This window comes from Somniosus microcephalus, chromosome 27, assembly GCF_052327205.1.
Source record: "Somniosus microcephalus isolate GS21.2 chromosome 27, FLI_Smic_1.0, whole genome shotgun sequence".
Lineage (NCBI taxonomy): Eukaryota > Metazoa > Chordata > Chondrichthyes > Squaliformes > Somniosidae > Somniosus > Somniosus microcephalus.
Window position 1 is genome coordinate 41794646 of NC_141013.1, and position 22260 is coordinate 41816905.

The following is a 22260-nucleotide window of genomic DNA, read 5'->3' on the forward strand; positions in this document are numbered from 1 at the left end:
GTATGACATTTAGTTTGTGCCATATTCTTGCGGTCTCTGTTGTATCTCTGCAGCGCCCCGTGCTGCTGCTTCATATGATACCACAATGCTGAAAGCCTTTTCCAGTGTAAGGTCCTTTTCAGATAAAAGCCGTTTCTGGGTTCCTTCACTCTGAACCCCACACACAAACTTATCCCTTAAGGTATCTGCCAGTCCCGCTCCAAACTGGCAGTGTTTCGATAGTTTGCGCAGTCCTGTTAAATAATCAGCATTGCTTTCATCCTTATGCTGGTTCCGTTTGTGAAACTTGAATCTTTCTGCTATCAGCAGCGGTGTGGGGTTTAAATGTTCCTGTAGTATCGTTACTATGTCTTCAAAACTCTTTTCCATTGGCTTCATTGGGGTTACTAGATTTCGTAATAAACCATATGTCTTTGCACCCATTAAATTTAACAATACCGACGCTTTCTTGTCATCTGACACCTCATTTGCCTTGCAGTATACCTCTATTCGTTCGACATATGTAGTCCAATCACAGAATCACAGAAACCCCACAGTGCAGATAGAGGCCATTTCGGCCCATCGAGCCTGCACCGACACATATCCCACCCGATCCCCGTAACCCCTACACCAACACATATCCCACCCTATCCCCGTAACCCCACGTATTTAATCCCCCTAACACTAAGGGTCAATTTATCATAGCCAATCAACCTAACCTGCACATCTTTGGACTGTGGGAGGAAACCGGAGCACCCGGAGTAAACCCACGCAAACACGGGGAGAATGTGCAAACTCCACACAGACAGTCGCCCGAGGCCGGATTCGAACCCGGGTCCCTGGCGCTGTGAGGCAACAGTGCTAACCACTATGCCACCGTGCTTCATTGTCAAATGCGGTGATACTGCCACTCTTCGGCATTTTGGGTGTGGTTTAAAATGGCGTCTCCCAATGGCTTAAAATGGCATCTCCCGTGCTTTCCTTCCTCCCCCGCTGCTGCCAACGCCGCTCCCGGCGGTTCTCGTGGCAATGGCGGCGCCCTGTAGGTTTCGCGCGCTTCTCCTGCGCTGCTGCCAACGCCGCTCCCGGCGGTCCTCGTGGCAATGGCGGCGCCTCGCGGGTTTCTGTGCATCTCTCTCTCCCTCTCTTCGATGCTGCTCGGCCCCTGAACACCGGCTGCGCCCTGTGCGCTCTGCCCTCTCTCTCTCTCCCCCGTCGACGCTGCTCGGCCCCTGAACACCGGCTGCGTCCTGTGCGCTCTGCCCTTTGCTGTGCCGCTCGGTCGGGCTCTAGCCTGCCGCTGTCCAGGAAGGATCTGCGCACTACCTGTTGCCAGCCCGTTTCGCTGGACCACCTCGACTGGAAAGCCAAGCCTGGCTCTCGACAGCCTCCCCCGCAATTCTCGAGTCTCTGCTGGATGACTGGACGGTTGCCCGTGGTCGATGCCCAAGTCTCTGGCCTTGACCTCCAATCCACTGACCTCCAGGAACGAATCCCCGGGAGGTGATGCAGAGTTGCAGGTAGGTTCGAACTTGCCTCATCGCCAATGTTGTGTCCGTGTATAATAAGACACAGACTGCAGGAGAACGGTACAACAGGTGTTTACTCAACGTGGCTCACACTGGAACTGATCTGTACAGATTACTACTCAGGGCTATATACAGGTGTGGTCACTGCCGGTACTGCAGTATACATGAGCTGTAAAAGATAGTTCCCCCCTTAAAGGTATATACATTACAACTACCTCTTCTCTTGACACCTCCACGGTGTCTAAATTGTCAGACTGCTTGTCTGACATACAGTTCTGGATGAGCAGAAAGTTTCTCCAATTAAATATTGGGAAGACCGAAGCCATTGTTTTCGGTCCCTGCCACAAACTCCGTTCCCTAGTCACTGACTCCATCCCACTCCTTAACATCTGTTTGAGCCTGAACCACACTGTTCGCAACCTTGGTGTCATATTTGACCCTGAAATGAGCTTCCGAGCACATATCCGTGACATAACCGTTTATTTCCACCTCTGTAACATCGCCCATCTCCGCCCTTGCCTCAGCTCATCCACTGCTGAAACCCTCATCCATGCCTTTGTTACCTCTAGACTTGACTATTCCAACGCACTCCTAGCTGGCCTCCCACATTCCACCCTACGTAAACTTGAGGTCATCCAAAACTCAGCTGCCCCGTGTCCTAACTTGCACCAAGGCCCGTTCACCCATCACCCCTGTGCTCGCTGACCTACATTGGCTCCCGGTTAAGCAACGCCTCGATTTCAGAATTCTCATCCTTGTTTTCAAATCCCTCCATGGCCTCGCCCCTCCCTATCTCTGTAATCTCCTTCAGCCCCACAACCCCCCGAGATATCTGCGCTCCTCTAATTCTGCCCTCTTGAGCATCCCTGATTATAATCGCTCCACCATTATTGGCCGTGCCTTCTGTTGCCTGGGCCCTAAGCTCTGGAACTCCCTGTCTGAACCTCGCCGTCTCGTTACCTCTTTCTCCTCCTTTAAGACAATCATTAAAACCTACCTCTTTCACCAAGCTTTTCACCTGCCCTAATTTCTCCTTATGTGGCTCGGTGTCAAATTTTTTGTCTTATAACACTCTTGTGAAGCGCCTTGGGATGTTTTACTACATTAAAGGCGCTATATAAATACAAGTTGTTGTTGTATATATGCATGCAGCGACGACGGGGTTTGTTGCTCAAGCAGTGGATTACTGAGCTTGAGGACCAGCTGGCTACACTCCATAACACACATGGTGAGGAAAGGTTTCCGGAAGACATATTCCAGTAGGTGGTCAACCTACGGTTAGAAAGAAATAGTACAACAGAGGAAGGGAACTGGACAAACACATTCAACCAGCCTTCTTGGGCTTCTTCCGAGCAAGGTGGTTAACAGTGTAGAATTCAGTCAATCACCATGTGGCTTCACCCTGCATGGTGCACAAGTCCAGACAGGCCTACCTCATGCCGTGCCACACACATCACTCCAGACTCTGATCCTGCCGTACACATCACTCCAGACTCTGATCCTGCCGTACACATCACTCCAGACTCTGATCCTGCCACACACATCACTCCAGACTCTGATCCTGCCGTACACATCACTCCAGACTCTGATCCTGCCACACACATCACTCCAGACTCTGATCGTGCCACACACATCACTCCAGACTCTGATCCTGCCATACCTATTTATGTACTTGTATCAGTAGATATTCTTTTTAAGTTGTTTACTGAATTATTTCTATTTACTCACTAATTTATCAGTGCTCACAGCTATAATGAACATCAGCATTATTAGCTGAGTGTTTAAACTGTAATGTACCTCAAGCCCCTTGTGCATAGTTTGCTACATACCGCGTGTTTGCACTGGCGGAGGCAGGTACACACACGATATGCAAATATGTACTTTTACCCCCCACAGGAGTGGAGAGAAAAGTCTTTGCCCGTACTCTATTCCAGTTGTCGGGCATTTTGCCTGCCCTTTAGCATTTGTTCCTTCCACTCTCACAGCTCCTCGCTGCTCTCCTGCTGATGTTCCTCATTACTCCACAGCTTCTGGCTAATCTTCCAGCTCTTTAGCAGCTGCTTCGCCGTCTCACGTCACTGGTCTCTTGCTGGTTGTTCCTACTTAGAACACTACACTTAAAAAAAAGCTAGGTAGTTAATTCTAACACCTCTTTGGTCCGGTAACCTAGTGGTTATGGCACAGGACTAACAACCCAGAAGCTGTTAGCTCAAAGGCCACTGTAACAAGTTGTGAAATTGAATCCAATAAATCCAGTTATTTGTGGACAAGCACCAGAAAAAATAACCACAAGAGCTGCCATTTTGTCATTAAAACCTAACTGGTTCCCAGACATAGGGGTACGAGTAGCACCGTGGTTATGTTACTCGTAATCCCGAGACATGAGTTCAAATCCCACCATGGCAGCTGGGGAATTTAAATTCAATTAAATAAATCTGGAATAAAAAGTTAGTGTCAGTAATGGCGACCATGAATCTACCAGATTGTCATAAAAACCCAACTGGTTCACTAATGTCCTTTAGGGAAGGAAATCTGCCGCCCTTACCCGGTCTGGCCTATATGTGACTCCAGACCCACAGCAATGTGGTTGACTCTTAACTGCCCTCTGAAATGGCCTCGCAAGTCACTCAGTTGTATTCAAGAAGGCGGCTCACCTCCATCTTCTCGAGGGCAATTAGGGATGGGCAATAAATGCTGGCCTTGCCAGCGACGCCCACATCCCCTGAATGAATTAAAAAAAACAGTGCCACCCTATGTGGCTGACTTGCGATACCCTCCGGGCAACTAAGGGTGGGCACATCTCAGGAAAAAATATTTTAAAAAATTGCAGAACCTTTTCAAACATCAAGGTCTTAAAATCAAAATTGTTAATTCTCTTTAAAATCTATTCCAATTTTTTTAAGCTTAGTTAACATACAATGGACTACAGCTGTTCCCTGGTCTGTATACTCAATTCTACGTCACACAATGGGCAGGATTTTCATTGTGCCGTGGAGTCGGGATTGGAGGCGTGGGGGGGAGGGGGTTAAAATCCCCAAATCAGGGGTCCCGACCCCTTCCTGCACCCAAACCCGCCTCCATGCCAGTTTCAAAGGAGGCGGGTACCCGCCCCGCACTGGGACCCGCCTACTTGAGGCGGGAAGGGATTAGTGCCAATTAACTGCCTGTTAACAGGTAGTTAACAGGCAGTTTTTAGCCTAATCCCTATTTTTGATGTTGCAGTGTGGGATTCCCGACGGCTCCAAACCACGCCAAGTTAGAGGAGGCGGGCCGTCGGGTTGAAGGACTTGGAGGGGTCGAGATGTCGGTGTTCAGGTGAATGATGTGTGCATGAGTGCAAAGGTAAGTGTGTTTGTATATGTTAATATACTACAAGCCAAATGTATGTTGAATGTTTAAATGTCTTAATCTAAATGTAAACTCTCGGGAGCCGCAAGCCTACATTTCGTTATACTGCACTTGTGCACCAACAATGACAATAAAAGTTGATTTGATTTGATTTGATTTGTTTGGTGTGTCTAAAGTGATTAAATACATTTTACATACCTTTTCTTACCTTTCAGCCTTCCTTCCTTTAGGTTCCGGGAGTCCCTCATCTCACCAGCACAGAAAGCAGAATGGATGTGAACTGTCAAAAGTGACAGCCTTCAGCTTTCTGTGCAGGAGAGCGTTCTAACTGAGCCTGTGGAGAAGGACTCAGGTTAGAAGTAAGACTGTCAAACAGCAGTGAAATGCTGATATTTCATCTGTCAAAAGCTCTTGACAGATGAAATTTCAGTCTGTGATGTCACCTGTTGCCGGGTGGCACTTAATTGGCCTGCTGGGCCCGCTGGGCGGGCTCAACAAGGTCAATCAAGTTAAAATCGCGTGGATTGGCCGCATCTCGATGGAGGCGGGACTACAATCCCGAAAGTTGTAGTCCCGCCTCCAACCCGACTCCTGAGTTAAATTCCTGCCCAATGTGTCCATTGTCGGGGGAAGGTGGGGCGGGCCGGGCTACCTTGGGTGCCTATTAATATCTCCTAAAGGTATATTTAGGACATGGGCTACTCTTCACTAGAGAACAGTTCAAAGTACCGGTTATATTTTTGGGTCTTATACCCTTTTTTTTACTCAAAAGATTTTTTCAGTTCTCATATCTTGAATTTCAACCCCTTATATCTTCACTAGCTGTAATAGCTTTAGTAACATGCTTGGGACAACTAACCTTAGTGTGTTACTTATTATTAAGTTACTGGTATTATTCTTTTGATTCCACAGGATCATTCATCAGTCCTCGTCAAGCAATATAACGTTGCATCAAGCTTTGTTCTCATTTTAATAAACAATGAACAAGCAAATAATTTATTTACAACAGGTTAAATATATCACATCTATATTTAACCTGTTTGTCTGTACACCTCTTCCCCTCCTTGCCCCTTTACAAGCTGTAGGAACTTGCTAAAATATACCTGTATTTCTGTGAAAGTTTCAGTTTGTTTGATTCAACTCCATTCTCCGAACAATTCTCACAGGAGCATTGGACATCAAGAAGCTGAAGAAGTAAAGCTGGTTGTGCCCCCTCTTGCCTGATTACCACGCCTGTCCCTTTCTTGCATGTACCACAGGAGCAAGTACACCACCATCCCCGTGGAACCCTGGAAATCAATGGACAACATGAGGCGGGTAGAGACGAAACATCATGGAACTTTGCTCCCAGGAGCATTCCGTGAGCATGTTGAAAATATCTGATATTTAGTCATAGAATCTTACAGCACAGAAGGCCATTCGGCCCATCGTGCCTGTGCCGGCTCTTTGAACGAGCTCTCCAATTGGTCCCGCTCTCCCGCTCTTTCCCCAGAGCCCTGCAAATCTTTTAGCTGCTCTATTAAAACCCTCATTAATTTTGAACACCTCTTCTAAAGTTCCCCTTCACCTTCTCTGGACCAATCCCAATTCTCTAATCTCTCCACATAACTGAAGTCTCTCATCCTTGGTACCATTTTGGTAAATCTCCTCTGCACCCTCTCAAAGGCCTTGACATCCTTCCTAAAGTGTAGTGCCCAGGGTTGGTCACAATGGCCGGAATTTTCTGTACATGGGCGGGTCGGTTGCGGGCGGTCGGAGTGGGGGGGTCGCGACCCCGTTGTTGCTTCCATCCTGCTGCTGGGATCGACTTTGCATTAATGGGGCCTATTAAGCCCACCCTGCGCGTTACCCAGCCCTATTAAATGGTGCAGGCCATCGATGACGTGTATTTAAAGGAGCCGTGGTCACATTGCATTTGAAGGTTCATCTAGGAGAGTGCAGGCAGCACTCTGGAGGGTTTCATTGCTCCAAACAGTTGGAGAGATGGCTTCACAGAGACAGAGGGCTGCACCCAGGTTCTCCAATGAAGCCCTCCATATCCTTGTGGAGGGAGTCAGAGCACGTAGGGAGGCCCTCTTCCCTTCCAATGGGCGGAAGAGACCTCCCTAGGAGACAAAAAGAGCCTGACTCCAAATTGCAGAGGAGGTCAACAGCAGAGATGTGGTCAGGAGGACCTGGGTGCAGTGCCACAAACGTTTCAATGATCTCATTAGATCAGGAAAGGTTAGTATAAAGCCACACTCAACTTCATCCTGCTGTGCCTCTTGTCACACCCCCATCACTCTGCCTTCCCAACCCTACTCCTGCACATCCTTACTCACACCAACATACCTTGCACCTCCACCCATCCCTCTCTATCTACGTACTCACATCCCCCTCTGACTAACCACCCCTCACACTCACCCTTATCCTAGTGCAATCATACCAAGTAACACCACACAAGGAGGCCACTTGGCATTGGCACCCAACTCCATCATAGTCTCCCTCTAAAGATGTAACCCAGCCATTCCTTACTCTCATTCCATCTCTCTCACTCAACCTTCTCTTCTTTCCCTCCTTGCAGAAGAGAGCGCACAATAAGAGGGAGAGGGAGAGAACTAGAGGTGGACCTCCATCATTTGCCACCCTCACAACAGCAGAGGGAGCTACGTTGGAAGTCTCAGCTGTGGCCGAGCAGCTGGAGGTGGGAGACGGAGAGAGGACATCTCAGCAACCTGGTGACAAAATTACATATCATACAGCTACATGGCACACATCAGTCACTCATATGGGAACTGTTGTCATCAGCCACTGTGCATAAAAATGGTATGTGTACCCATTCTTCATATGGCATATCTAACTGATCTCCTTACTCTCCCACTGGTCCATCAAGAGCCCCCTCTCCACTGTCAAGGAGGAAGAGGAAGACAACCCCTTGGAGGAGCCTCCAGCCTCTGAGTGCGTTGCGTCACCAAAGATGAGCGCATCCAGCACCAGCACAGAGACACCGGTGGGTCCTACACGAGATAGAATAGTGTTGTCACCAGGTCCATCACAAGTGAGCAAGAGCAGATGTTGGAGACAGGGACAGCAGTGGAGACTCCTTGCCGGAGGGCGCAGGACGCTCCAAGCTCTGCTCAGCTGCATGCAGACCCTGAGCCTTGGGTGCCATCCAGAAAGAGGGCGATCCTGGAGCTGCAGGAAGAAGTGCAGGAGGTTCTGACAGGTTTTGCGACTGCGATGTCTGCAAATGTTCAGAGAATGGAGGAGTCTATCTCCAACATGAGCACCACCGTGTCGCAGGCGAAGGCGACTGTAGGCTCTTCCATGGATATGATGGCCACCTGCATGAAGCAGCTAAAGTGCCACTCACAGGAGCATATGCTATCTATGGAGAATAGATGGCAGAGGCGCATAGACCTCCTCTCCAGGAGGGATGGAAACATAGATTTGGGTCCTTGTGGCCCCACTGCTGTGCAACAAGGTGTTCTCCAGCTCCTTACTAGCAGGGAAGTGCGGGTGGCCCATGAGAGGGATGATGGTGAGAGGAGACATGGAAGTGTGGACTCCTCTCAAAGCGCTTACACTTCTCCCCCATTGCCACCCCTTCAGTCAGAGCCCCAGATGCCTCCTCGGACAGTGATGGCCGATTCTGCTCCTGCACAGTCGCAGGAGGAGCAGACTTTTGCGGGGCCATCAGAGGTTCCAAAACCCAGAGGACATCTGCCAAGAGTGTCTAAGCAGTCACAGCAGGGAAGTGGGCAGGCTGCCTCTACCTCTACTGAAGCCACAGGGGTAGCACCTCGTAGAAGCACGGAGAAGAGAAAGATTCACAAGGGTTGCCACTTGGGTGTTTTATTCAATGTTAATGTCAAGTTTCCGTTAATGTATTGTCAACCATAAAAATCTTTATTTTCTCTACTTTCCCATCTTGAACAAATTTGTGTGCACCTTTGGGAGTGGCTTAGTGAGTTGCAGTGAATGGTGAGACATAACGTTACCTCCAACCATGGTGGTCAGTGTGAAAGGAATGGTTTGGTCATTGTACGGATCCTTTATGGTGTTGCTGTGGGGTGGTGCCAACCTGGTGCAGCATGTGGCAGCCATATGGGTGTACTGCGTAAAGTAAATCTGGACATGAGGCCATCTCTGGTCTCTCAGCCAGCAATGTGCTCTGGTGCTGGTGAGATCTAGCCCGCAGGTTCCTCCATCTCCTGCTCTTCCTCCTCTGAAGAGGCTGTGTGCTCAGAGCCTTGCTCCTCATGCAGTGTTAATCCTCGCTGCTGCGCTCTGTTGTGCAGGCGCAGCAGACCACGACGATTCTGGAGGCCCAGGCTGGTGCGTACTGAAGGGCTCCACCAGATCTGTCAAGGCATCTGAAGCGCATTTTCAGCATGCCTATTGTCTGCTCTATGACACATCTGGTGGGATTGTGGCTTTCATTGTTCCTATCCTGGGCCTCAGTAGTTGGCCTCCGCGAGGGTGTCATGAGGGCGTCTTCAGTGGATAGCCCTTATCTCCAAGCAGCCAGGCAAAAGTCTGTTTGGAGGAGCAAAGAGCTGAGGGAGGCTAGACTGGTGAAGGGTGAGTCATGGCAGCTGCCAGGGAATTTGGCACACAGAGGCATGATGATCTTATAATGGTTGCAGACCAGCTGCACATTGAAGGAGTGGAAGCCTTGCAGTTGACAAAGACTCCTGGGTGATGATGGGGTGCTCTGATGGCCACGTGTGCAGTCGCTGATGCCCTACACCCGTGGGAACCCAACCAGAGTGGCAAAGCCGAGCGACTGCTCAGTAATACTGGCTTCATCAGTGGCAAAGTTGATACAATTGGCTAACTTGTCAAACAAGGCATTGGTGACCTGTGTGATGCATCTGTGGGTGGTCGACTGAGAGATGCTGCAAATGTTTGTAGCAGATCCCTGGAAGGAGCCTGAGGCGAAGAAGTTGAGGGCACTGGTGACTTTGAGTCACCGGTGACTTTGACAGTCACCGGTAAGGCATGTCCACCCGCTCCTCTGTGCTGCAGGTTATGCTCGAACAATGTGCAAATGTGTGCAACAATATGGCACGATAGCCGGAGCCTGCTTTGGCACTGCTGCTCCGTCATGTTAAGGAAGCTCATCCTCTGCCTGTACACCCTGCAGCCCTGTGCTGATGCCCTCTTTCCTGTGCAGCATCAGATGGTTGAGGAGAAGGTTGGTGCTGTTGTTGGTGTGCCTGGTGCTGCTGGTATTGGGGGTCATCGTGGTCAGATTGAGGACCAAGATGACACAGTATAAATGCTTATGGAATAGAAGGCAGGTCAAGCAGAGATCAGAGGAGCAGGCCGTCAATGGTGTGATCGGTTGTAAAAATGAGATGAGACTGGATGGCGACTTTGCTGGAAACACTTGCAGCCTGTAGAAAACTAAATACCTGCTGGGAATGCAGTTAGCAACAGCTTCTGCCTGGGAAAGTGATCAGCTGTGAGGTGGGAGCTTTTATAGTACATTTCATGCCGTCATCTAATCAGCTGGAGCAATGGCCACTTAACTCCCACCTCAAGCTGCCAGACGTGGTTCCCTAGCTGCGTGAACCCCGTGGGCAGCCAGGGAAATGTGAAAGGTAGGTTGAAAAAGGGCGCTTAAGGGTCTGACAACTACCTGTTAATGACTTGAATTAAGTCGCCCACCTCTACTGGTCAGGTCGCTGCTGCACTGGCAAACACACCCGAGGGAAAGGCGCGTAGGGGCCAGATGATGGTGGGTTCCCAACCTGCTGCAACTTATTTCAAATTACCCACCTGACCCACCTCCAATCGCACCCGCACGGGCCCCAGATAATTTCGGCCAATATTCCAGCTAAGGCATAGCCAGTGATTTATAAAAGTTTAGCATAACTTTGATTTTATACTCTATGCCTCTATTTATAAAGCCCAGGATCCCATGTTTTTAATAACAGCTTCAGCAACTGGCCCTACCACCTTCGAAGATTTGTGTATGTGGACCCCCAGGTCTCACTGCTCCTGCTTTAAAACTGTACCATTTATTTTGCCTCTGCTCATTCTGCCTTCCAAAATGCATCACTTCACACTTCTCTGCGTGAAATTTATGCTTATATCTACTCCCACTAGCCTGACATTACAGATTTTGCCTTTGCTTCAAGGCAATATAGAATCTAGTTAGACTAACCGGGCTTTCCTCTAAGGAGGCCAAAAGCAATGAGTGACAAAAATGGCAGGAGGAAAACAAAATGAATTGAACAGTTTAGGTCTCTGCAACCTTAACAGCAGGCGGGCGGGCATAACGATCACAGTTTTGAAGGCATTGAGGTTTCCAATTGACTCTGTGCAGTTAATCAGAATGAGTTCCATATTAGCCTTTCAACAAGTTTTTAGTCATGCACATCACCACAACAGTACCAGGACAAATTACTCAAGGTATTACAGTGGTGGTTACATCGCATCATAAAAGTGATGGACGAGCCTGCTCGTGCCAAGTTCCAATATTAGCCGTCCTGTCTGGGGAGGCAGCACGCAGAGGCCGAAGATTTTGCTCTCGGGAAAGGAAACAGGAGCATCAGTTGCCCGGATGTGCTCTCCATCTTTCGGATGAGACATTAAACCAAGGCCCAGTCTATCCTCTCAGGTGAAAGCAAAAGACTCCATCGCACTATGTAAAGAGCAAGGGGATTCTCCCTGGTGTCCTGGCCAATATTGATCATTCAACTAACATCACTAAAGCAGATCATTGCTGTTTGTGGATCTTGCTGTGCACAAACTGGCTGTAGCGTTTCTCCACATTAGAACAGTGACTACACTTCAAATATACTTAATTGGCTGTAAAGCACATTGGGACATCCTGAGGTTGTGATAGGCACTATATAAATCATAGAATCATTACAGCACAGTAGGAAGCCATTCGGCCTGTCAAGCCTCTGCCAGCTCTCTGCAAGAGCAATTCAGCTTCTTTATTTTGCAAGTATATACAAGTTCTTTATTTTTTCTTCACACACCTTCTTGCTGCAGGTTTCAGGATGGCATTGATAAGAAGCCTATATGTAGGTCTGCCTCTTCCCTTAAATAGATCAAAGCACGGGGAGTTCGAAAGGAAAGGAGGAAACAAAAGTACATTGAAGAAAACTCACTAATATTTTTGGAGTACAGAAAGGCAGAACATAGTTTGCATCTTGCTTGTGTACAAAAATAAAAATAATTGAAAAAACGAACTGTACAATTATTCAAAAGGCTGGTTTTACACAGTATTTCCAATGTTTAATCCAGATTTGAAATCACAATTTCTTTTGGCAGATCACACCAAATGCAATTGTGTGATAGTTTCTTGCTGCGTTTTACTGTATACAAACAGTTCTGCTAATTTAAAGTCTCATCCGAAATTCCATGCATCCTTCATTCCATTGCAACTATTTGTTGCTTAAGTGCAACTTACAACAATGAACTACTGAAATCAAGTATACAGCAATTGGAAGCTTACAGTACATTTAAGGCTCTGATTTGTTTGTCTAGTAGTTTTATTCCTAATGTCTTGCATTCTTTATGCATATGTCAATGTGATTCCAGTGTCAAAATCATAACCTCAAATCATTGGTTGTTCCAACTAAAATGAGCAAATTACATCTGTTCCCATATAAAATACAGATGTGTAAATTAAGAAATTAAATGGTAACAGATTTTTAAAAGTTGAATGTTCAGTAATCCAGGGTAAAAATAGTTACATCCATGAATCAAACACGTTTCACAGGTTAAAGCTGTACCAAATTAGGCAGTTATCACATCTATTCTCAACACTGTTTGAAACAGAAAATGTTTCTATAACCTTGAAAGACACCATATACAAACATTGCAATTTATGAAGATACAACAATTATTTCAGGAATATGAACGTCAGTGGGGATTGCGATTGAAGTGTGTTATATTACCTATTCTGAAAGACAATACACAGCAACATTTTAAAACAGTCAAAATAGTTCATAAATTTACACATTTGTGAAAAAAAGTATTCGGCTACATGCCATGTTTTGCACCATTAGGGAAGTACTTGAGGTATTGTTTCACATCTTTAATATGGAAAAAACCTCCACCAATATTGGAATATTAAGACCATTCAAAAGAACTAGTGTTCATTAGCAAAGAAGTGGAAATTGTCTTTCCAAATTCACTGAGTTTTACAAATACAGTACTTTCTGAGGCATGTTAGAAATATCAAGAATATGATAAACATTCCGGTCACATTCATCATGTTGGGTTGATCAATCCTTCAATGAAGAGCTGTTTTATCTATGAAGCCACAATCACATGACCAGCCATGTTACAGTATGTTACGTTATACAGAAAAAAATCCCAGTTCATGAACTAGTTGCAAAACAAGTCAAAAGTCTTTGTGACATACAATTGTGGCCAGAAAAAAAAGTCGATAACGCCGATGAATGAACTACAATTTTAAGGAATGCAGGAAACAAAATGGAAAGAAAGGGTTGATAACTATCAAAAACTGCTTCAAAATTACAGTAGGTGAACATTATTTCATGTGCAAGGTACATAACTCACATGAATTTCCCTGGTATAAAGAGACTGCGATTTTGTTCAGTGTTTCAAAGTCTGAAAGTCGATAGCTTCTTGTATTGTCGAAAGCTACAGTTATCCAGTTAAACCATGTGCAAATTACTTAACAGATCAGTTCTCCCATTCACATTCGCTGAGGAAACAGCCATACAACAGTCTTCAAGAGATGGGTAGCTCATGACCTATGAATTGTTTCAGTCTTTCAAGGTACTGTGCATAAAGCTCAATGTCATTATGCCCGGCTCCCTCGACCCAGAGGGGCTCCACTGCTCTTGGACATTGCTCGTACATTGCGAGACCATGGGAAAAATCAATCACCTCATCTTCAGTGCCATGAATTACCAGCACAGGAGAAGCTACCTTGGTTATCTTGTCAATGCTGAAAGAGATGAAAAAAAAGTTGAGAAATAAAAGCAATGGTACAGTATTAAAGCATTAAACACCAGTACTAGTTTTTATTACATCAGATTTATTAGTCAAATGAAACATCACTCCAATTTTTTTTTAAATTTACTTGCTAGAAACTGCCCAACTTAGATGAAGTGTCAGTCTTGGCTCAGTCACAGCACTCTCGCCGGAGTCAGCGGATTGTGGGCTCGAGCCCCACCCCAAACACTTGAGCGAATAATCCAGGCTGACAGTTCAATGCAGTAATGTTGGAGGCTGAACCACACTGTTCACAACCTTGGTGTGATATTTGACCCCAAAATGAGCTTCCGACCACATATCCGAAGCATAACTAAGCCCCTATTTCCACCTCCGTAACATCGCCCGTCTCCGCCCCTGCCTCAGCTCATCTGTTGCTGAAACCCTCATCCATGCCTTTGTTACCTCTAGACTTGACTATTCCAATGCACTCCTGGCTGGCCTCCCACATTCTACCCTACGTAAACTTGAGGTCACCCAAAACTCAGCTGCCTGTGTCCTAACTCGCACCGAGTCCTGTTCACCCATCACCCCTGTGCTCGCTGACCTACATTGGCTCCTGGTTAAGCAACGCCTCGATTTCAGAATTCTCATCCTCGTTTTCAAATCCCACCATGGCCTTGCCCCTCCTGAACTCTAACCTCCTCCAGCCCCACAACAACCCCCCCCCCCCCCCCCCCCCCCAAGAGATATCTGCGCTCCTCTAATTCTGCCCTCTTGAGCATCCCGGATTATAAATCGCTCAACCATTGATGGCTGTGCCTTCTGTTGCCTAGGCCCCAAGCTCTAGAATTCCCTCCCTAAACCTCTCTGCCTCCTTTAAGACGCTCCTTAAAACCTACCTCTTTGACCAAACTGCCCTAATTTCTCCTCATGTGACTCGGTGTCAAATTTTGTGACTTACAATATTCCTGTGAAGCACCTTGGAATGCTTTACTGTGTTAAAGGTGCTATATAATTACAAGTTGTTGTTGTTGCTACACTGTCAGAGGTGCTGTCTTTCAGATCAGACACTGAACCAAAACCCTCTCGGGTGGACATAAAAAACCCCATGGTACCATTTGAAGAGGAGCACGGTAGTTCTCCCAATGTTATGGCCAATATTTATCCCTCAATCAACATCACTAAATCAGATTATCTGGTCATTTATCTCAATGCTGTTCCTGGGACCTTGCTGGGTGCAAACTGACTGCCACGTTCCCCTACATTAAACTGACTACACTTCATTAGCTGTGAAGCACTTTGTGATGTCCTGCGGTGGTGAAAGGTGCTATATAAATGTACTGTAAGTTCATTAGTTCCTTGTTTTATTGGGTTCAAAACGCTAATCAATGAAGCAAATGGCTGGGCAAAGTGAATGATAATGCTTAATTCTGTAGACAGCCTTGTGCTAAGAGTTTAATAACCGCACTTTTCAATGCTGTTAATACAAACTGCTATTTTATATCCCTTGGTGCAAAATATCCCTGAAGGAAGATTTAAAATCCACTCTTGGACTCATTAAACAAGTGTTATCCAATACAGTAGCCACTAGTCACATGTGGCTAACTGGGAATCCAAATGTGGCTAATTACATTTCTTATTAGTAAATAAAAGTACATAGCCTTTATCCCTACTTTCTGTCTCCTACCTCCCAACTAATTGACACCATCGTTGGGCATGTGATCTCAATACTCATATTGTCATGGTGTTTCCATGTGTACTTTAACCGTTTTGTGCATTTGTTGGTAAAATGGTAAGATGAAAAGCAGAGTGTTTTGATTACCGAGTGATTTACATCCTTGTTTACTGAATGGTGGTAGATGTTTGTTCAGCAAATATACACGTGAAGTGCATTTACCTGTATTGTGCGAGTGTTTGTAAGGTGCTTCCTACCAAAATTAGTACACGTGGCCAAAACATTGCCATAGACACACCTATGGGCTAGTTAACAATTTCTATTGGGTGACACTGCATTAAACTGACATTGTTTCATGACCGCTTTTCTCCCTAGTTCAGATCCTAGAAGTTTGAATTCCAGTGTAATTATATACTGAACTCTCCCAGTTCAGTTTATTTTTTGGATTCAGTCCTTTATTTTCACAGCAAAGTGCTCAATCAATTTAATGTTCAACAGAGATTTGGGTGTTTCTGCCAGAGAACAGCAGTTAATTGTCAACCTCTGCTCTTCCAGTATGTAACTCAGCAGCTGTAACTTTCAAAACAACACCACTCTGGTCCTCACTATTTTTCTTTCAATTTTTCACATCATTGTTAAAGAACGAAACCAATTTTTACTCTTAGTGACTGTATGGCATAAAATTTAGCACAAATTACAAGACGCTTGAAATTTTGGGACTAGTGTCCTAATAATGTCACACAAATGTGGAAATGTAGAGATCTTCCATGGCTCACAGTAAATCAGATGATGCACAGTTTAACCACAGGTAATGCACAATGTATTTTTCTGTTGCTAAGATGGAGCTGTGCTCCTTTAAGGCCAGAAAATCAGCTTTAAGTCAATGGTTATTGAGGAAACGGCACAAATTAGTAAATGCTTGCGTGTTTCAGGATCCAGGCCAAGTGCACTAGCCTTAAGCAACTGGTGTTCTTTTCCTTTATAACATTTCTGTTTTGTATCTGTGATGCGTGACAGACAAGTACACACGGGATGCAATACACTATCAAATCTCCTGTGGCATATTCATTGACTGACAATGAAGGGTACAGTAGTCTAGTATGGTGCTGGATTAGCAACCCAGAGACCAAGAGTTCAAATGGCAAGTTGTGAAACGGAATTCAATAAACCTCAATGTGTGACCATGGAATGCTTCCAGATTGTTGTCGCAATCCAACTAGTTTACTAATGTCCTTCAGGGAAAGACCTGCCACCCCAAACCTGGTCTGGCCTACATGTGACTCCAGTCCAACACTATTGCCAATAAATATTACCTTGTAGCATTGCCCCCAATCCAAAGAACAAATTTTAATAATGTTGCATTATAACAATAGGGTGCAATACCATGTAACACACAACATATAATCAGTGATTTAAAGTGACTGAAGTTGTTAGTTACATGATTTTCTGTGATTTTTACTGTTTTTTGGGTGATCAGGTTCCACGACTGTCCAACGTTGTGAAAAATAAGTGGCTTTTATATCTTCTTTTACCTCTATTTACTTTTTATCCTATACCATTTTCAAAATGGAAGATACACAAAATGGTATGCAAGGTGTACCAGTTGAAGAGAAGTACTTGGTATTTAGCAGTACTGGGCAAGTGTGGGGCGAATTCATAGAATGACAGCACAGGAGGCGGCCATTTGGCCCGTTGTGCCTGTGCCAGTTCTTTGAAAGAGCTGTCCAATCAGTTTCACCACTGCTCTTTCCCCATAGCCCTGCAAACGTTTCCTTGTTGAGTATTTATCCAATTCCCTTTTGAAAGTTATTATTGAATCTGCTTCCACTGCCCTTTCAGTCAGTGCATTCCAGATCACCAACTCGCTGCATAAAAAAATTAGCTGCACTTGGGGCGATTCTGGGCTTTGGCAGCACTGGGGAATGGTCTTGAGGTTTGCCGTCATTGTGGAGGGAGAGGCTGGGGTTTGCCAGAGCTGGAAGGGTGGAATGAGTGATTTTAAAATTGCTTATTACAACAGTGGTGGAGGGGCTTGGGAAACACAGAAGGACGGTAAAAAGACTTGAGGGCGTAGGCAAGTTAACGCAATGGGAAGATGCAATGTGCAGAAGTGTGAGGTAATACATCTTGGGAACGAAAAAGAATGGGAGCACACACTTCATGCAAAGATGTTGAAGGGTGTGGATAAACAGACACCTAGGAGTTCGAATTCATAGTTCCCTGAAAGTGAGAGTGCAAGTAGATAATACCGTATAAAAAAGGTCAGTAGTATTTTGGGTTTTATAAATAAATAAAGAAATTATAAATTTGTACAAGGAAATGGTCACAGGGTACTGTGCACAGTTTGAGGGGCCAATTATAGAAAGGACATTAAAGCCACTGGGAGCGTACAGCTAGATTCACCAGAAGATCCTGGAATGGGAAACTATAGTTATTGAAGAATTGAGATACTGGGAATACTTCCACTGGAGCAGGAAAGGCTAAAAGGAGATTTAACAGAAGTTTTTAAGATTATGAAGAGTTTTGATAGGAAATAGTGTTTCCTTATTCACCATCTGGTTGGGAGGTAATGATAAGGGGTCATTAATGATAGGAACATTTTGTTTATCTAGAGGGTTATTGCAGCACGGAACAGCGAGATGAGTTTCCGACCATATATCCACTCCATCACCAAGACCGCCCATTTCCACCTCCGTAACATCGCCCTGCCTCAGCTCATCTGCTGCTGAAACCCTCATTCAAGCCTTTGTTACTTCCAGACTCAACTATTCCAACTCTCTCCTGGCCTACCATCTTCCACCCTCCATAAACTTGAGCTCATCCAAAACTCTGCTGCCCCATGTCCTAACTCGCACCAAGTCCCGTTCCCCCTTCACCCCCTGTGCTCACTGCCCCGTGTCCTAACTCGCACCAAGTCCCGTTCACACATCACCCCCTGTGCTCACTGCCCCGTGTCCTAACTCGCACCCAGTCCCGTTCACCCATCACCCCCTGTGCTCACTGCCCCGTGTCCTAACTCGCACCCAGTCCCGTTCACCCATCACCCCGTGCTCACTGCCCCGTGTCCTAACTCGCACCCAGTCCCGTTCACCCATCACCCCCTGTGCTCACTGCCCAGTGTCCTAACTCGCACCAAGTCCCGTTCACCCATCACCCCGTGCTCACTGCCCCGTGTCCTAACTCGCACCCAGTCCCGTTCACCCATCACCCCCTGTGCTCACTGCCCCGTGTCCTAACTCACACCCAGTCCCGTTCACCCATCACACCCTGTGCTCACTGCCCCGTGTCCTAACTCACACCCAGTCCCGTTCACCCATCACCCCGTGCTCACTGCCCCGTGTCCTAACTCACGCCCAGTCCCGTTCACCCATCACCCCGTGCTCACTGCCCCGTGTCCTAACTCGCACCAAGTCCCGTTCACCCTTCACCCCGTGCTCACAGCCCCATGTCCTAACTCACACCCAGTCCCGTTCACCCATCACCCCGTGCTCACTGCCCCGTGTCCTAACTCGCACCCAGTCCCGTTCACCCATCACCCCGTACTCACTGCCCCGTGTCCTAACTCACACCCAGTCCCGTTCACCCATCACCCCGTGCTCACTGCCCCGTGTCCTAACTCGCACCCAGTCCCGTTCACCCATCACCCCGTACTCACTGCCCCGTGTCCTAACTCACACCGAGTCCCGTTCACCCATCACCCCCTGTGCTCACTGCCCCATGTCCTAACTCACACCCAGTCCCGTTCACCCATCACCCCCTGTGCTCACTGCCCCGTGTCCTAACTCGCACCAAGTCCCGTTCACACATCACCCCCTGTGCTCACTGCCCCGTGTCCTGACTCGCACCAAGTCCCGTTCACACATCACCCCCGTGCTCACTGCCCCGTGTCCTAACTCGCACCAAGTCCCGTTCACCCATCACCCCCTGTGCTTACTGCCCCGTGTCCTAACTCACACCCAGTCCCGTTCACCCATCACCCCTGTGCTCACTGCCCCGTGTCCTAACTCGCACCGAGTCCCGTTCACCCATCACCCCCCGTGCTCGCTGCCCCGTGTCCTAACTCGCACCAAGTCCCGTTCACACATCACCCCCGTGCTCACTGCCCCGTGTCCTAACTCGCACCAAGTCCCGTTCACACATCACCCGTGCTCGCTGACCTGTATTGGTTCCCGGTCTGGCAACAAATTGATTTTAAAATTCTCACCCTTGTTTTCAAATCCCTCCATGGCCTCACCCTCCCTATCTCTGTAACCTCCTCCAGCCCTAGAACCCTCCAAGGTCTCTACGCTTCTCCAAGTCGGGCCTCTTGCGCATCCCCAATTTTAATCGCTCCACGATTAGAGGCCGTGCCTTCAGCTGTCTAGGCCCCAAGCTCTGGAATTCCCTCCCTAAACCTCTCCTCTTTTAAGATGCTCCTTAAAACCTAAATCTTTGACCAAGCTTTTGGCCATCTGTCCTAATATTGCTTTATGTGGTTCGGTGTCAAAATTTGTTTGATAATTGCTCCCATAAAGCACCTGGGACATTTTACGACGTTAAAGACACTATATAAATGTAAGTTGTTGTTGTTGAAGTGCTTTGCCACTGGGAATGGGTGAGGCATAGACCCACCTTTCAAGGAAAAAGTAGATAAATATTTAAACCGGGGAACATACAAAGCTATGGGGAGAGCGGGGCAGTGGGATTAGTTTTAGATTGCTCAAGTGAAGAGCCGGCACACACACAATAGGCCAAATAACTTCCTTCTGTGCTGTAAACGTCTGTGGATTCCGAGTGTCTGACATCAAAGTGGTGACAGCAAGGCTGTGACTGAAAAATCATGACAATGGGAGGCAAGGTGAATGCATACAGGAAGTGTGCACTATATGCAAGGCTTACAATGTTACTAGTGGATCTTCTGTGGCACCGTACACAGTGACCAGTTTTCTGCGTCTTTGAGTCAAAATCAAATCAAATCAACTTTTATTGTCATTGTTAGTGCACAAGTGCAGTACAACGAAATGTAGGCTTGCGGCTCCCGAGAGTGTACAATTTGGATTAGGACACTTAAACATTTCAACATACATTTGTACATATATATTAGCATAAATATGACCATAATAAAGTGCATCGGCAGATGTGCAGGCTTTAGTGTTTATTTGTGGAGTTCAGTAGGATGACAGCCCTGGGAAAGAAGCTGTTCCTAAATCTGGTCGTACGGGTGCGAATGCATCTGTAGCGTCTTCATTGTCTTTTACTTTATCTTTCACTTGTTTTGTGTGTTTTTGTCTCTAGGTCTTTATTCCTTTCCATTCCGATAGAAAGTGGAGGAGAGGGGATAGTGTGACAGGGAAGGGAGCTATGAGTGAGATATGCTGCATTTTCCAGTGATGGGAGCTGGGCAGTAGACATCTCAGGGATCTAGTGAGGGTCATAAGCTAAGGGTTCCTGGAATGTAGGTGAAGAATCCAGGTGGGTCTGTGGGCTTGTTTTGGGGTGTCAAGTAGGAAGGCGCTTTTGGGGTCAGGTGCAGGGAGGGGGACAGTCAGGGCTGAAGGTTGAAGATTGAATCATGGTTGGGGATAGGAATCCAATCAAGACATTGATCCCTGTGCCCCTTCCTTTTTGCAGTGCCCACTGCTAGCTCATCTTCCCACCCCCGCACCATTTCTCCTAAAGGTTTAGAGGGGATTTGTGGAAAAACATTTTCACCCAGAGGGTGGTTGGAATCTGGAACTCACTGCCTGAAAGGGTGGTAGAGGCAGGAACCCTCACAACATTCAAGAAGCATTTAGATGAGCACTTGAAACGCCATAGCATACAAGGCTACGGACCAAGTGCTGGAAAATGGGATTAGAATAGACAGGGCTTGATGGCCGGCGCGGACACGATGGGCCGAAGGGCCTCTTTCTGTGCTGTATAACTCTATGACTATCTTCCTCCTCCCAATTTCATCCTTGCCTCGTCAGTTCATTGCATTGTGCAACGCTCTCAAATTTGGTAGTCTGTTTCCTCACATCACCAGTCGTGCCCATGTTTCACTTCACGCCCAGTCCATGCTACGTCACCTATCCTCCTGCATTATAGCTCAATGGTCTCCTTTTACACTTTCCACCAGCTGCACATCATTGCTGTACCTCCTCCCTCACTAACTGATTCAGCCTGATCCTTCGAGTGCAGAGTTTGCTGGATCATGTTATGCTCCATACTTGAAATAGTCCTCTTAAAACATTCAAGACCCTTCACAGAGGCATAATCAGACAAAAATGAATGGCAAGCAGTCTTTCTTCTTAGTCTGGGATAAGATATCGGCAGAAGAGTTTTGGATAAACTGAAGTTTAAGAGGGTGAAGGATGGGTGGCCGGGCATTGGAATAGTCGAGTCTGGAGGTGACAAAGGAATGGATGAAGGCTTCAGAGGCAGATGTGGAAGCAAGCAATGTTACAAAGGTAAAAGTAGGCAGTCTTTGTGTTGGAGAGTACATGGGGTCACAAACTCAGCTCAGGGTTGAACAGTCTGGATCAGCCTGAAACAATGGCCAGCGAGGGGGATGGAATTGCTGGCAAGAGTATGGAATTTGTAGCGAGGGATGAAAGACGATGGCTTCAGTTTTCCCAATGTTTAACTGGAGAGAATTGTGGCTCATCCTGGGTATCAGACAAACAGTCTGACAACACAGTGGTAGTGAGCTGGGTTTTGCCAGCGTTTATGTGGAAGCTGACCCCATGTCTGCGGATGATGTCACCAAAGGGCAAATATAAGTGAGGATGAGAAGATGCCAAGGATACATCCTTGGGGGACTTGGAGGTAATGGTGTGGGGGTGGGAAGAGAAGGCA

General features: G+C 46.8%; 1 protein-coding gene across 2 annotated transcripts in view; it reads right to left on the reverse strand.

Moving 5' to 3' along the window:
* Positions 1-12067: 12067 nt before the first annotated feature.
* abhd17c (abhydrolase domain containing 17C, depalmitoylase) overlaps positions 12068-22260 on the reverse strand; it is a 66189-nt gene continuing 55996 nt past the window's right edge. For both annotated transcript variants that reach the window (XM_085968884.1, XM_085968883.1), the window contains one exon: positions 12068-13779. In XM_085968884.1, the coding sequence (XP_085825010.1) occupies positions 13560-13779 (220 nt within the window). In that variant the 3' untranslated portion in view covers positions 12068-13559. The remainder of the gene's footprint in view (positions 13780-22260) is intronic.